At 38.5% G+C, this 16,165-nt stretch overlaps 1 protein-coding gene across 6 annotated transcripts in view; it reads right to left on the bottom strand.

Annotated features, from left to right (window-relative positions):
• The window catches only part of NAV3 (neuron navigator 3), a 258,341-nt gene that overhangs the window by 122,814 nt on the left and 119,362 nt on the right, over positions 1–16,165 (bottom strand). For 4 of the 6 annotated variants that reach the window (XM_090139108.1, XM_090139109.1, XM_090139114.1 and 1 more), the window contains exons 6-8: positions 12,095–12,163; positions 9,325–9,464; positions 1,810–2,845 (exon numbers count right to left, since the gene is read on the bottom strand). In XM_090139108.1, the coding sequence (XP_089995234.1) occupies positions 1,810–2,845; positions 9,325–9,464; positions 12,095–12,163 (1,245 nt within the window). The remainder of the gene's footprint in view (positions 1–1,809; positions 2,846–9,324; positions 9,465–12,094; positions 12,164–16,165) is intronic. The other 2 variants (XM_090139116.1, XM_090139127.1) reach the window with 1 other exon arrangement.

The following is a 16,165-nucleotide window of genomic DNA, read 5'->3' as shown; positions in this document are numbered from 1 at the left end:
TACCCTAGCTTTGTGTACACTTCTACTTGCTGTTTGTCCTCAAAAATAAATCTGCTGACTTTGGAAATACGACTATTTTATCCTTGGTTATATTTATATTCCTCTGTGAAATCGCCGTGTACTATTACAAAGCCCTTGAGAGTTGTAAGGAATGCAGTTACTGTGTATTTGTGGGTCAGATTCGGCTTTCGGTTACAGAGATATATATTGAAAAAACCTCACTAAAGTTGGCCTATTACCCTGGACTCATGGCATTCCGAGATCAGACCTTGGCTCTGAGAAATTTATTTTCATGTGAGATTTAACTTCAAATGCAGTCTCTTTTACTGCTTGTTTGAAGCAAGAAGATTACTAATACAAAATTTTGCTGGAAGATGCACGCTTATATCACCCTTTAGAATTCCAAACACATTTTTCATCATGATGAAACTTAAAAGAGCAATAAGGTTCCTCCATCATGCAATGAAATGGCATCGCTCTGTGACAACATTGCCATTAAGTAACAAAAGCGTCTGAAAGCAAAGCATAGCCTCCTTTTCTTTCTCCTTATCTATGCAGTCTAACACATATGTAAGCCATCTTACGTACCACCCTGCAAGTGGCTGTCTCACTGCAAATATTCCAGCCAGCTATACTGAAACATTGCATATTTAGTACACTCAGTAATACATTTAATTGAAACTCAGGAGGCAACCCACTGCATACTAGAATAAATGTATCTTATATAATGCCTTTTGCCCTTCCCATGTGATTTTCAGAACTGCTTTTGTTCAGAATTAACTTAAACAGTTTATCACTCATCAAGATTGGTTTTGAAGCTATGTTTAGTTGTATGTAATGATATATATACTCCCTCAGAGCCTACCTCAGCATCTCTTTATTCTTTAGCCAAGATTATCTACAGCAATACTCACTAACAAAAACTGCCAGTATATTTTGTTTAATAACATATTTGTCATTTTATCAGATATTAAATTTACCCACAACTGTAGCTGAAGCTCTCCAATAGCTGACATCTGAAATCATTACTCAAAGCTGCCTGCCAGTCTTTCTACACTTACTCTGTCTTCTGGTTTGTATAACAATGAAATCCCTCAGTTTCCTTCGGTTGCTCTACTACATAGCAAAATAAATTCAGACACAGATCAATACATTTAACTGCTCATTCCCCTATTCCAGAGCCTTGGAGAGCAGAAGATCATACACCGCCACTAAAAATTAACTGCCTCTAAGGAGTTAATCTATATCTAGTTCATGTATAAAAAATAACAGCCAGCAAGCTTTTCTCTCTGTCCAAAATACTGGAATGCTTTCGAATGCTTGCAGAAGTTTGTATATGATTTTTCTTCTAATATCCTGCAAGTCACATACTCTGAAAACGTCAGCAGTTTATTTTAGGATTCTTTTAACAAATGGTGTATTTTAAGCAAACATTATCAGATATCAGCAAATAAATGTTGAGGTTTTTAAACTGCACACAGGAATATTCTCACTGGAAACCTGACTCAGCCATGACCTTTCAAAAACAGAGCAGGACTTGGACTTCCAATCAAAATATCCCAAATTTTAAATGGCAAATATTTGTGATGGAATGCTTTCATATAAAGTAGAGAATCATTGTTCCAGAGGGAAATTTTTTGTGAAGCAGTATTGCTTAAAACATAATATCAGAAAAACATGTGTGATGCTGTGACAGCATGCGGAACCTGGGAGATAAGAAACATGACAGTGTGATAGCTCATCATGTTCTCCATTTTAGCTCTCTTTTCTGAATGGTAACACAAAACCAATTTTCCTGAGCGACCTTACCTATAAATGAAAGGAGCTACTGTGGCAGTGTTGGGGTGGCTGTATTGCTGTTGCTGAGGAAGTTGGACAACACCATTCCCCGTGCTTTGGCCGCTGCTTGTTGCTGTGCCTGACAGAGCTGTGGAGGGCCCTGGGGTGAGAGCAGTGCTTGGTTCTTTCCCTTCAGAAAAAGCAAGCCCACAGGAAGGAGAAGCCTTCTCGTTAAGTTGGGATTTAGGTGTTGGTTGGGACTGGTTTCCTTTTGTAGTCCTCAGTTTCTCAGCCTCCTTACTTCCCACACATGTAGATGAAGTACTTTGCTTTGCTGTTGGCACCTTTGATCCAGGTTTTGGGATCCCACTAGAAGATGGTATTAAACTTTCCTTCTTGGCTGTTGCTGCCTTGCTTCCCTTTGGGATTAAGCTTGCAATTTTTGAGCTCTTCTTTGTAGATGTTTCAGTGACCTGGTCCTTCTCTTCCTTGACAGTTTTCTCAGTGCAAACTTTATTTTTGTCCCTGTTCTTTTCCTCTTTGTCCTTTGGCTGTAGCAAAGACTTTTTATTGCTGAGATTTTTGCTTCCAGCTTTCGGAGGAGTTAACTTCGGTGATACTTTAGGACTGCTACTTGTGGAACCACTGCTGTTCACCCCACCACTTAGCACATCCACCTCACCACACTCTGAAAAGGTGTCATCCTCTCTCCCGCTGTCACTGGGCCCTGAGCTCAGCGACAAAGGCGGTCTCAGAGCAGTCCTAGCATTAACCAACTTGAATTTTTCCAGCATAGATTTTTGTCCAGATGAAGGGGGCTTCACACCTTCAGAAGGAGGTGGCTTAAGCCTGTCTGAGGATGGAGTAGGGGAGGTTGCAGGACTGGGCTGCTTCACGGACAGCATGGTCGAGGTTGCGCTGTGTTTGACATTCATGGATTTGCTGCGCCAAGGCTTGCTGGCACTTGGAGAGGGTATGGCAGAGACCTGCTGCTGCCCAGTGCTGGTGGGATGCTGCACGTTTCCATTCATGCCTGCAGATGGGTGAGGACCTTTTGGTGAATCTGCTTAAAAAACAGAAAGAATGACAATGGTACAATTATTCTCTCATCTCCTGCCTAAAGGTAACAGTATATCCCCCAGCACAAAAAGCACAGTCACGTATAAACTTTCACAAATCAAGGCAAATGTGATTTCTAATAAATATATTTTGCATGTGTACAGAGCATGCAGGAATATATGATCAAAAATACCTTTTTCCCCACCACTGTGGTGTTGCGTAATACTTCCTGCTATGAGCTCAAGCATGCCTGAAGATGCCTGACTTGTAACCATCCCATTATACAAATTAAACTGTCCAATGTAAAATTTTTTATCTTTAATAAGTTGTTTAAAAAAAAAAATTCCAATCAGTTGCTAATAATAAAAAAATCTGTAAGACCAAAGGAAAAAAGAATGATACAACATTAGAAGAAAAACAAAAAACAAAACAAAACTGCAAAAGATGATATTTTTGGTGTTTATCTAAATACATATATATATAGTAGAAATAAAGAATCATAGAATTGCTCAGGTTGGAAAAGACCTTAAAGATCATCAAGTCCAACTACAACCTAACCAAACTACCCTAACTAACAACCCTTTGCTAAATCATGTCCCTGAGCACCACATCCAAATGGTTTTTAAACACATTCAGAGATGGTGACTCAACCACCTCCCTGGGGAGCCCATTCCAGTGCTCAACAACCCTTTCTGTAAATAAATTTTTCCTAATATCCAAACTAAACTTACCCTGGTGCAACTTGAGGCCATTTCCCCTCGTCCTGTCACCTGTTACCAGTGAGAAAAGACCAACCCTACTCTCGCTGTAAGCACCTTTCAGATACTGGAAGAGAGCAATAAGGTCTTCCCTCAGCCTCCTTTTCCCCATACTGAACAGCCGCAGTTCCTTCAGTCTCTCCTCATAGGGCACATTCTCCAAGCCCTTCACAAGCCTTGTTGCCCTTCTTTGGACCTGCTCCAGCACCTCAATGACCTTTCTGTACTGAGGTGCCCAAAACTGAATACAGTACTTGAGGTGAGGCCTCATCAGTGCCGAGTACAGCAGCAGGATGACTTCTCTAGTCCTACTCACCTTAATGTGAGACTACAGAAATATAGTTCATATAGTAGAAAAACTATGCTTGATGTTTTACTTATACAAGAGGACAAAGTTATACCCTGTGGCTCCTCTGTTTAAATAATACAGCAGACAAGGACAGAAAGGACATATCTGCCTCCAGCACATTTTGAAGCTGTGTGCAATTTCCATTTTTTCAGTCTCAGCCCTTAGGCCATAGTATGGATTAGACTACCCACCTAGAAGTCTTAAGGTCAATAATTACAGGAAAAGGGGGGTTTTGAGCATACTGGGAGAAGAACTGTTTTTTCTTTAACAAATAGAATGCACACATAACAAAATATACTGATCTAAACAGAATGTAAAAAAAAAAAAACTGGTTTAACAATAAGTAAATAAAGATCCAAACAAAATTAACACAATAGAAAAGTAACAGCCCCTACTTGATTAACACTATTACCAATTGCACTCCAGAAATCCAATCGCTTCCACTTTCCATAGATGTCTTAAATGCCATCTGCCTTGAGTATTTCATGTGCCCTCAGCCACATACGCAAACTCCACAGCATTAAATGAATTGCACAGAAGGTTTTGAGAATATTTTGAGTGCTGGGTCCAGTTGATTGGCAATAAAACATTAACTGACATGAGTGGCCTCAGAGCATTTTTTGGGAGAGGCGAGGTGATGGCTTATTTCTCTGGCTCCAGGCAGCACCATGCATACAGAGCTGTGCTGCTGCAGAGCTGTTCCCCACTCCATGACCAAGGCAGGAACTGTGGCTGGGCCCCTGCTATTTTCTGGTGAGCCTCAGATCCTGGAGGAGAGCCTGGGGCCAACAACAGCTGTTACATATTAATACAGCCCTCAGGCTTCCTTAATTTATATCAGGGATCAGCCCTATGGCTGATAGCCTAGGACTGGGTGTGCATGAGGATCTTCCTGCACATAAGCATTACCTTCCTCTAAACATGCCTTCATTACACAGGAGGATTGGGATATTTAGCTATCCCAGTGGTACAGCAGTTGAAAATTCATCTAAAGTACGTGTAAAATTAATGAAGAATAGATGTAACAATCTGAGCACAGCAGGATGTCACTGAATTTTCTTGAATTAATTCTGTTATACTTGTCTGGCTTCAGGCTGTTATTTTTACCGAAAAAGAAAGCATCCTGATTATAAAGAAGAGTACAAGCATTGCCATATTTCCTGCTATGTAATACTGAACTAATGGGGAAAAAATTGTAAAAAGAGAAGTATTCACTGTTCACCACCAGCTTGTTCTGCCACGTATGTAACACACACAGATTCCAGAACCACTGATTTTTATTTGATCCCTATGTCACAAACCATACACAGCACCAAAAGCTACAAACAAAGAACTTGCCTTTATTATTAAATCTGAAGTTTCCACTGCACACGATCAAGAAATAGAATTCTTGTGTAATTAAAGATGTGGAATAGGAAGATTCATCCACTCCTAGTCCAAATGTATGACTTGAAGCTGCACATCCTTCATTGCTTTCTGAGCAATTGGATTTAGCTCTAGCTGCTCATTATATGAAATCTGTCCCCACCTTGTGGTGCTCTTGTAATATAAACTAGGACAAAAATTTTGTATTTATATACACTAAATTTTAAAAGGAGATGGGCTTCTGTATAAGTTCTCATTCCTTTATTACTGAATGGCATAATCAAGTTCTGGTGAAAACAATTCTGCATTCTGCTTGAGAGCTCTGTGCTGCAGGGCTCAGCCCAATCTCCTTTGGGAAAGCGTAACTTCAGCCCCCTAGGTGTGCACTGCAGAAAGTGAAATTGGCTCCAGAACCCAATATACAATCCTCCTCCTCTGCTTTCTCATCACTGACCTTTGCTGTATTTGTGCTGGTAGGGAAGACAGGCTCTGAGAAAACAGCTCCTAGCTGCAGCATAGCCAGTGATTTTCCTGGAGCAGGCATAGAATTTGCAGCAGGCTTATTAATACCGCTATGCCAGGTGCCCAGATCATAGCACTCAATGTTAGTCACTCACATCAAAAAGGTTAACAGAAAATGGAAAAGCTGTAAGGGATAGCTGTAAGGATGTCTGACAGAATGGGAGCTCTGCCCAGTGAGTTCAGCCAGTTCAGCTATCATGTTCCAACCAGAGAAAGCAGCCATCTCTTACCAGAACAGAAGGATAACACCATCAGGCATCACTGGCAGCATACGTGCACCAGAGCACACGTTAACAAAATGGCAGTGGGTGCACGTACTGGCCACAGAATAATGATCTGCAGCCATCAGAGAATGGGGATCTAGAGCAGCATTTCCCAGAGTCTTTTATGAACAAAATAACCAAAAAGCACTGAAATTGATTTAGGACAATATATAAACAACATTTTATGTTGTAAAGGTAGGCAATTATTTTGGTGACATAAAGGTCCTTATTAGTATTCAGAGGCAGTGTTCCTAAGCTCTGAAGTGTAAATATTTGTAGTTTTTTTTTTTTTTTTTTTTTTTTTTGTTAAATTTGCCTTGATTTATTTCACTGTTATTCTCAAAATGTCATGCCTTATTACCTATGTGGACCATTAGTTTATTCGAAGAGTTTTATTTTCATAGTTTTCTTTTCCTCTGTATTTCACTAAATCTAAAGGGCATAGATGATAGATGTAGGGTCTCCTGAATAACTTCTTTGGAACCCATCCAAAAGCTGTAAAGTACAGGGCAAGAAAAAGACTCAAAATTCCACTCCAAAGTTTCTGCACATGTCATCTTTATCATTTTGGTGAATCTTTTTTTTTTTTTTTTTTTTTCCTTCCCTGGATTTAATCACTGTCACATAATGTTACCTATATCATGGCACTGCATTATGTCCACGGGTGAAAATTGGACTGTTCTAAATGAGCAGCAAAACTGCTTTCGCTAAAGGGGACTTTGGCTTTCATACGGTATAAACTACATACTAAGCAACATTCAGAAGAGATAACATTAAATAACCTACTAAATAATGACACATTACATAGCAGACACCTATCACATCTTTTTTTGGACCACGTTAACTCTCCTTTATGTCTATGCCTGCATATTCTGTAAACTGTAACAAGAGAACAAATTTCAAGTATTGCTTATAATTGAATAAAAAAACCTTACGCTGTATATCCTTTCTAAGATCTCTTTATAGCACATACAGGAAGTTGTACAGCAGCAAAAAAAAAACCACAAAAACCAGTATCAAAAGTGGTCTGACCTTGAAGAGGTTTGTATATCCCCAGTTCTATTACCTATTTGCATAATGCAAGTCATCCCCTTTTCTGCTTTGGTTTATACAACACTAATGAAGAATCACCAGTTATTTGCTATACGACAGAAGTCTCAGAAATTACTGTATGTGGACTGTATGTCCATTATAAGCTGTTAAAGTTGTCTTGCTGCAAGAATCTAGATTAGAAGCAAAAATTAAAATACTAGGCTTACTGTGTGTGCTGGAATGTAAGGAAAGATCATTTTTTCAAGGTATAGTGCCACATTTTTTTTAAAGAGACGTCTGTTATTATTAGTACTGCTACTGTGAAGATTCAGGTTTGTCTCAGAAAAAAATCTTCAGAAACACAGAACTCTCTCAAGTACTCAAAAATTAAGAAAACTTGGAATTTTCATTGTAACATTTTTTAAAAATAGCCATTATAATCATTTTATTTTTAAAATATCACGCTACAACTACTTTTCTAGTTAGGCAAAGTAGTTTAGTGAATTGAAATACTCATTCCCATGTGCTCTGTCATAAAAGAAAAAACAACAGATAGCTATCCTCATATTTGCAGCAGTCATTTTCTCTATCATTTTCTTTATACACATATTGTAAAACTTGTATTCAGCTTATATTTGCATGAAAAATCAATATTCCTCCATCCATTTTGCTGTTTTTTTCAAAGGAAGAAAAGAAAGCAGATAGAAACATCTAATATGCAATATTTAATTTAGTTATGCAACATTATATTTTCTATATCCTGTAAAAAGAACTGGATGCTTTTATACAAACAAACCCTTATCTTCTTGCTAGTGATGACTTCACTAAAAACCTCATCAGTGTTCTTATCCGCTCCTGTGAAGAAATGAGTAAGCAAAGAAATCCATCGTGCAAAAAACCATGAAAATGTGCAATGCCATGTAAACCTCAGCAGTTCAAAGACAGTTTTCAACTAATGAACCAAGAGCAATCATAGCAACAAGCATGCCATACCTTGAATCATTTCACCCTTCCGCATATTTCATACGTCAACATTACAAAGCAATTCTAAAACCTGAACTTGCTATACATACCTTCACTCAAGCGGCCACATCTCCTACTTCATAACTTCACTATCGTATTTGTGAACTATACAGTGTTTGCTCAGTTTATTCTCTGATCTCTTTTTAGTTTTAGTCTGTGTGTCTTGCAATAAACAAGTCCTTAATAAAATAAACTGCACTACAGAGCTATCTAAAACAGTCAACTGATAGTAAAAACAAAAAAGTAACTATTGAAAGGATGGTTTTATATCTTCAGATACAGCTAGGGGCAAACTGTGTTCATCAGAATTTTATAAAAAAAAAAAAAATATCTGGATAGCTGCCTGTTGCTTGGATGAAGAACATTCACTGCATAGTTGTTCCTCCCACAGACCCCAAGGATGCAAATGGGTACTATGTATATTGTATCATTTTCAACTGTATTCTAACCCAGAGATATGAATAAAATGTTGTTCATTACACAGAGGGAGAAAGAAGGGGAGGACTGGATTTGTTACACAATTCAGAAGGCTGAATTTTTACATTATTATTTCTGAGATAAAGCCTGAAGAGGCACATTTTCCAGGAAAACAGCATCAGAGGACTGATGAAATAGAAGGACTAAGGGAAGTTTGTTTGCAAAACAGACAATCATGCTTCAAGAAGGCAATAAAACATGACCATTGAATTCAAAACCCCGCCAAATTTCATTACGTTTGACCTAATTTCCAATTCTCTGTTCAGTCTGACAGAGTGCTGAAACAATAGACATATGTGATATTCTCCTGTAAATGTAACATTCATCTCCTTTAGATGCTCAGATGCAAAGTTCTCATGAAAAACATGGCAGCCTTCCTATGGGTATGAGTGGACTTGAACATGGACCAAGATTACAGGTAAGCAATATGGATTTATTTTCCCTTAAGAAGTACCACTTAAGGACTTTGCCATCAAAGAGGGATGGAATACCACAGTAACATCTTGAAAGGTTTCCATTCTTAAATTTTACCCCGACTCAATCACAAGTCCTAATTCAGAGGGCTGACTCCATAGTGCTTCCTCCACAAGTCTAAGTATTGTATTTATTTCTTTGACCCTTGTGGATAAGTGCTGTTTTTTTTTTTCCCACTGTGTATTACTTCTGTAGAGTAAGTTGTCTAACTTTAATCACTTACCTTTTTCATTTCCATTTGCATATTGTGGAGGCTTGTTTTTGTCAATGCTGTTAAAGCTCTGGCTTCTCCGATTTAAATTGGAAGCTCCCTGAACTTTGGTACTGCTGCCTGCAGCTGGCACTCTTGAGGGTCCTGGAAGCCTAGAAGTATAATCAGAAACTGGTTTGTTGTATGCAATGTGACATATAGAAGAGGCGGTATGCAAATATCAGACCAGAACTCAAAACCAATGACTTTATGTAAGCAACAATAAACACGAGGATTCAAATTGGGTAGACTCGACAAATGAAAATAAAAGCTTATCTTTATGCACACAGAAGAGAAAAAAGATGTTTTCTAGATTCACAAGACATGTAAGAAGATGCTTTGCATTTGCCATTAACATTGCTAAAACAGATTCACCTTAACAGACCATTAAAGCGCAGCATCAACCTGTATTTAAATAAGTTACTTTTGAAGAGTAAATTTTAAAGAAATTGATTAAAACACAACGATATATAACCGAAACATATTTCATTTCTCTAACTGTACTCAATACTCCACAGCTGCATTTAACACAAAAGCTGGTATTTCAGTTTTCTTATTTGGTTATCTGCCAAAAGACTATTGTCTTTAGCAATTCTACCTCTTTAGGCTTGTGAGATTGTAATTTCAAATAAGAGTATTGAAAATAAATGTTTTACCTACACGCTACAGAAGAATGCATGCCTTTTAGATACAAGTATACAATGTAGGTTATGCAGTTCGTTTGTTAGTGTTTGCTGCCACCATCTGAACCTTACAGGGTGGCTATGCAAGGGAAAAAAATGCAGACTGATATCTCCAGCAAGTGCAAGCCTGCATTGTTTCCTGTCTGAATCTGCTCTTTGATGAAAGATTCTTTAACACATCCTTGCATCAAACTTTCTGCAGCATCTTTGCGGGTCACTCCACTTCTTTCCACTTTGGTTCTCTGACAGACAAAATGAAATGCTTAAATTGGAAAGACACTTTTTCCATAGGAAAGGACTATCTATCTTGTGTTTTTCATTTAGTGCAATGATATGATGATTTTAATAATGTCAATGCAAATTATGTCAGAGGTATTGAATTATGTTACAATATATGATGAAATAACAGCATGAGAAGGGAGAAAAACATCACATTACAACAAATTACAAAATGCTAGATTTCTTCTAAACTTTTTATGTTGACTATGCCAGTGTAACAGCAAGGTTCAAATTTTGTTTTCATGAGCAGACACGTGTAAACAGCTCCATGTTGTCTTCCTTTACCAATTTAAGCCTCAGAGAGCTAATGCATCCGTTATTTTTACGGCTCCTCCTGGCCGCCAGCCTGCCCTGCTTGTCTGTGCCAAGCCTGCAGCAGACTGTCTCTGCTCTGCAGCTGTACGCGTGCTAACCTTTCCTGTGACCCATGAATTCTAGTGAATCTTCTGCTCCCTGAAGAATGCACTAAAACAAACTTAAAAATCCATTTGCTCCTTCTCATTATCCTAATTTGACAGGCAGTGAGAGCCCCGAGATCGTCTGTCAAAGGTAATGAAAAAAGCAATGAAAAGGCATGTGCAACACTGGAAACTCATCTGTTCTGTTAAAATATGAAATACTTATGCATATATTCTGCATGCCAGAATTCAAGAACTTGCCACAGTAAGCACATTATACATGAGGTCATTTGCTCTACACACTTTCCAGTTTACCTCATATGCTGTCTCTTTTAATTGAATTCAGGTTTTAAATTGCTCTTGCAGAATCATGTTAAGCAGCTAAGGAAATGCAAAGAGGAGAATAACAAATAAGGGACAAGTCACATACCTCTGAACAGGCTTCGGAAACACTGCCACAGATTTAAAGTATTAGACATTAAACTGTTAACCCCAACATGTTGAATGCGGACAAGACAGGAGCATCAGCAGTAAGGAAAACAGAAGACCTATAAATGCAGGTGCAAAGCAACTGGACTGTGGTATAGCTCACTTCAAGCTACCGCCAGCAACTCAAACTGTGTTAGTGCACTATGCTGCAAAATGAAATCTTTATTGTAGATTATGCAACTTATAGTTCATTGTTCTCACCAATGAACTGCCCAGCAAAAGTATGATTAATGAACACATTAATTGCGCGCCACAAAAAAAGAATAAGCTTTAGATCTCAGCTTCTTTCTTCTGCAACCCGGCTTGTAGATTTTAGTGCTCATGGTGCTCATAGTGCTATAAGTATAGTGAGATCAGAATCAGAGCAGCTGTGTCAAATTCACAGGCATAAGAAAACATTTTGCTAACAAGGGACTGTGTTGGTCCTACACTTGAAGGAGCAGAACTCTTGAAAGTGCTTTTTACTGCTCTGTTTTGCTTCTGCATGAACTTGGCTCTACGAACCTCTCAGGTAGGTTTCTGATACATGTGAAATATCTATTGGGAACTGGGATGGCTCCCAAACTTTTTTTGCTTATGACTTAAGTAAGAATTTGAGCTACAGAATAGAGAGCACTAAAATCACCAACTAACCCTCCACCTGGTATTTTACATGCAGGATACAAAGATGCAGGATACATATAAACCAGAAATATTACTAATAAACAGTACAAATCAGCTCCTTCCAGTCCATACAAGGCTTTCCTATTGCAAAGCTCATTGATGCAAAGTTTGCACGCATAACATCAATACACATTGATTAATGTCTACTTATGTCCAAAGGATAAAATACCAAAGGACATTGACTCGCTTGAGCATCGCTAACAAGCAATAAATTAGAGATATTTAACTGACCTAGAAGCCTTTTTTTGACTGGTTGCAATTCCACTGTGATTAGACTGAGTTGCATATCTGGCTGTGAGACTGTATGAGAAGAAACAGAGAAATTGAATTAAAGAATTTCTTTGAACATGTATAGAAAGAACACACTTACCAGCAAACTATGAGTTAATGAATGTAAATTGAACATGGAGAGAAAATACAAATCAACTGGCAAAAATATGAAGTAATGCAACATGCAGATTTTTATGAAAGATGCAATGCACAGATTATGAAATAATGGATATTGCTATAACTTGTCTTGTTTTCTAGAAATTATTTTAGGAATTGACAGTTCAGGCACAGTGACTGAACACTAGCTCTGCTATGCAAAGAGCACTTCAACACTTTATGCCTGTGCTTCTGCCCCCACAAAACGTACAAAAGATGACTATACAACTATCAGTCCCCTCTCCAGCAAACTGACTGAGTTTGCAGTCTGGCAGGTAGGAAGAGATTTGCTGTACCAGACCCAGTGGGGACTCAGAAGAATTTCTACTAAAGAAAGGCAACCCTCATGACAGTAGAGCTATATAGAAAGAGAATTCCCTCATAATTTTCTTTATTGATGGCAGCACAGTTCATGTATGCAATGCATTACCCAGGCATTGAATCAGAGGCTCCATTAGGAAAGCTTACACGTGTACTTAGATTCACTGTTAAATTTCAAAGGAAAATGCACCTTAGTCTATTAAGACATCCAAGTAGTATATCTACAAATGCTGTGCTACAGGGCTAAAAACTACACATTCCTTTTAACAGTCTGCAACGTATCTTTACTAAACAGCAGATTGATGCCACTACTGTTTCAAGCATTTGCACAGGGGATGTTAAAGCTATGGCCAAGGTAAGGCCTCCTGCCAAGTAATTTCAGATACAACAAGCAGGTGCACCATGTGGGACCCATATAGCCTAAGGGCAGAGTCAAATGCCATCACAAAATCAAATTCCTTACATTCTTCAGAAAGGGATAGAGAAGTCAGTAAGCAGAAGCTCTGACAATCACAATCGCTTACATTTCTGCATATTCCTGTAACTATTCTAAGTAGTGGTAAAACCACAGTGTTTAGTTCCACCTTGACAGACTGGCAGCACTTACAAGAAATGTCAAGTGACATTGATTTTACCAGAAAAACATTAAGAAATTTCTGCTGGCCCAATGAGGTAGATAGGCACAGTGTAGAGGGAAAAAGTTCTCACAGGAAAAAAGTATTCCCACACAGGCATGGCTGTCTGAAGAAGAGCACAGCAAAGGCACAAAGAAAGGGACAAAGTGACACTTGAATATGCTGCATAATTAGTTTACTGTTACTTTATGAACTTATACCACAGTAAAGGGTTCCACACTGCCTCTGTGCCTGCCAGTTACAAAATGCACGTGCACATAATGAAAAATAAAAGGGAGAATACTTCGGTGTTAAGAGGGTAAAACCAAATCATTCAACATATAAAAGCAGCATTCAATTCTCTGAACATCTATCTTCACAGTAATGCCAACAAAGTGCTCTTTCATGTGATTATAACTTTTGTGGGAATTGTAAAAAAATATAATAATATCATCATAATTACAGTATATATTTTTTCTATGTATAGTCATTAGTATATCACTTTGTATTTCATTTGCAGCCATTTTTTCTTAATGCCTAGATATATGATGCAAATGTGACACATGATGCTTTACTGAAGTTGTTAAAATTTTTCTATGTACTAAACATTAAAAAAAAGAAACCTAGCAATGGATAGCCACTTATCTGCACTGACTAAACTCAGAAGTTTGTGGGAAAAATGGAATGTCAAATTAAACCTTAGAGCATTTATGCTGTAGAAGTTACAATGATACACAGTACAATCAACATGGACAGTGAGCTGGAAAAGCAGAATGAACAGGATGCATCTTAACCACTGGCTGAAGAGCTGAAGGTTCTGCCTTGTCATGGTGCTTGGTAGCTTTTCTAACTTGAAGTGTTACTCCAACGGAGCTGGAATCTACTCAAATCACTCAAACTCAGTTGCTGAGTTATTGATAAGCCAGTCCACAGAGTGACAGAACAATTTATTTTGTTTTCTTTTTAATAAGTAAATGAAGCATCTATCTGGAAATGATCGTTGGTAAAACTTTTTTCCTCCCAAGCCTGTTTGCTGGGATTCCATCCACTAGCAAATTCAAGAATCTTTCTGTAGACCATGTTGAATTTTTCCAGGTAGTACCGACAAGAATGGATAGATTTGTCAACATAGTATATAAGCATTGTGACTGGCTAAATTTATTTTTCAAAGCAACGTGTCGAATGCAAAAGAGAATTTTAGCAGCTCATAAAATAACTGTATCAAGCACCTAAGTATTTCGGTTCTTCCTTCTCCACTAGCACTGAACCCACTGAAGCTCTGCACAGATGTTTGTTTTCCAACTGCTGTTTCCTCTGTTACAAATGTGAACTGCAACATTTCTAAAGTCCAGCCACCTTAGAGCTATTCTGAGTGCATAAAATATTTACCTGCTGCCTTTCATCCTACCTGATATTTATCAGTGGGTAACACCTGGCAGTCAGAAAAACAAACCTGTTTTGCTCATAGCTGTAATTTTTTTTATGCTAATAAATACACAAAGGCATAATAAATATATTCCTGCATTAAAGCAGCATAGATGCATGCTAACAATCCAAAGAGCAGAAGTTTAACATCACAGCATTTAGGACGAGGAATGATTTATTTACCAAAAGGCTAGAAAGTAGGATAGTCCTAGTTTTCAGCTGTCTGCTCCCCAAATCCTTTCCATTGCCATAATACTCCTATCAGCAGCCCTCCCTGCTATACAGTCACAGTTTCAGCTCCTTGGAGCAGCCACAGCAGCTGCTGCAAAGCCCAGCCTTGATACATTGGCATGAAGGAGACACAGGGACTGTGGAGGAGAATAGCCCCATCTGCAGAGCATTCAGGAAAGCCCAAAGGGGCAGCTCAGAGCTGTGGCTCAGCACTGCCATCCAGGGGATGGCACAGCCTGGATCTGCACCAAGGCCAGGAACAAATCAGCTGGCCTCTGGCTTCATGCTTATCACTCTTCTTCTGTCTAATGCATAGAGAATGAGAAAGCAGATTCTTCTGCTTAATCAAACCCTGCTCAAAAGAGGCAAGATTTTATAAACGCATCTGATCCCAAAATCTTAGAAAGACTCTTCAAACTGGCTTCCAGGTGAAAACAAGCCCTAATGTTTTCCTGTTTTTTCTCACACTCCAGCGAAGCACTAATCACCACAACAGAGATGAAATAACAGAGCTTGGTAATAAACTGTAAGAAAATGGAATAAGCATGCTGACGCAGCCCAGAAAAAGAATTCACTGCAGAGTTAACTGGGGAAGTACTGAGAGGGAAGCAATGCAGATGTTAGAGACTGTGATGCCCCTGAAGTGCTAATGGAAAACCCCAGAGCTATACCACAACCACTGTCAGTCACTTTGGGGAGAATGCACCACGAGTGATAACACCCAGACAGGGAGCTGAATGAGGGCACCCAGCCACAGGCAGAATAAAAGGGTTTAAGAAATGGTCCTGAAAGATGCAGGCGATCTAGGAAGTCCGCACCATCACAATACTAAATACTAATTCTTAAATGTCATCCTGCTGAAAGTGAAGAGAAATACTCAACTAAAATGGGGACATAGGAAAAAAGAAGATGAAGTGGGAAGACAAATGACTGCTAGATACTGGACTAAACCACCAGAAGATGTTTCTGCTGAATAAATAGTATCGTATACCAGGAAAGAAGAAGATCCTTGAAAGAGTGTATAACATGTAAAATTGAAGGATACAACTTGTAAAAACCTAGATAGAGAGTACCAATCAAAAAACCTAGATAGAGAGTACCAATCAAGCTGATTCAAATAAAATATTTTAACTGCCTTCTTAAAAAGGTAACCCAAGCAGCGTCAGCTTGCATTATCACCTACTTTCCATTAGCAGTCTTTTGAAAGATCAAAAGGATCACATTACATCACTGTCACAACTGTGTAGCCATTTTCCTGTAATGTTGAGGTGTATGATGGCTTGAA

This window comes from Phasianus colchicus, chromosome 1, assembly GCF_987193195.1.
Source record: "Phasianus colchicus chromosome 1, bPhaCol1.hap1.1, whole genome shotgun sequence".
Classification (NCBI taxonomy): Eukaryota; Metazoa; Chordata; class Aves; order Galliformes; family Phasianidae; genus Phasianus; species Phasianus colchicus.
Note: the sequence above shows the minus strand (reverse complement) of the source record. Positions and strands in the feature narration are given on the sequence as shown.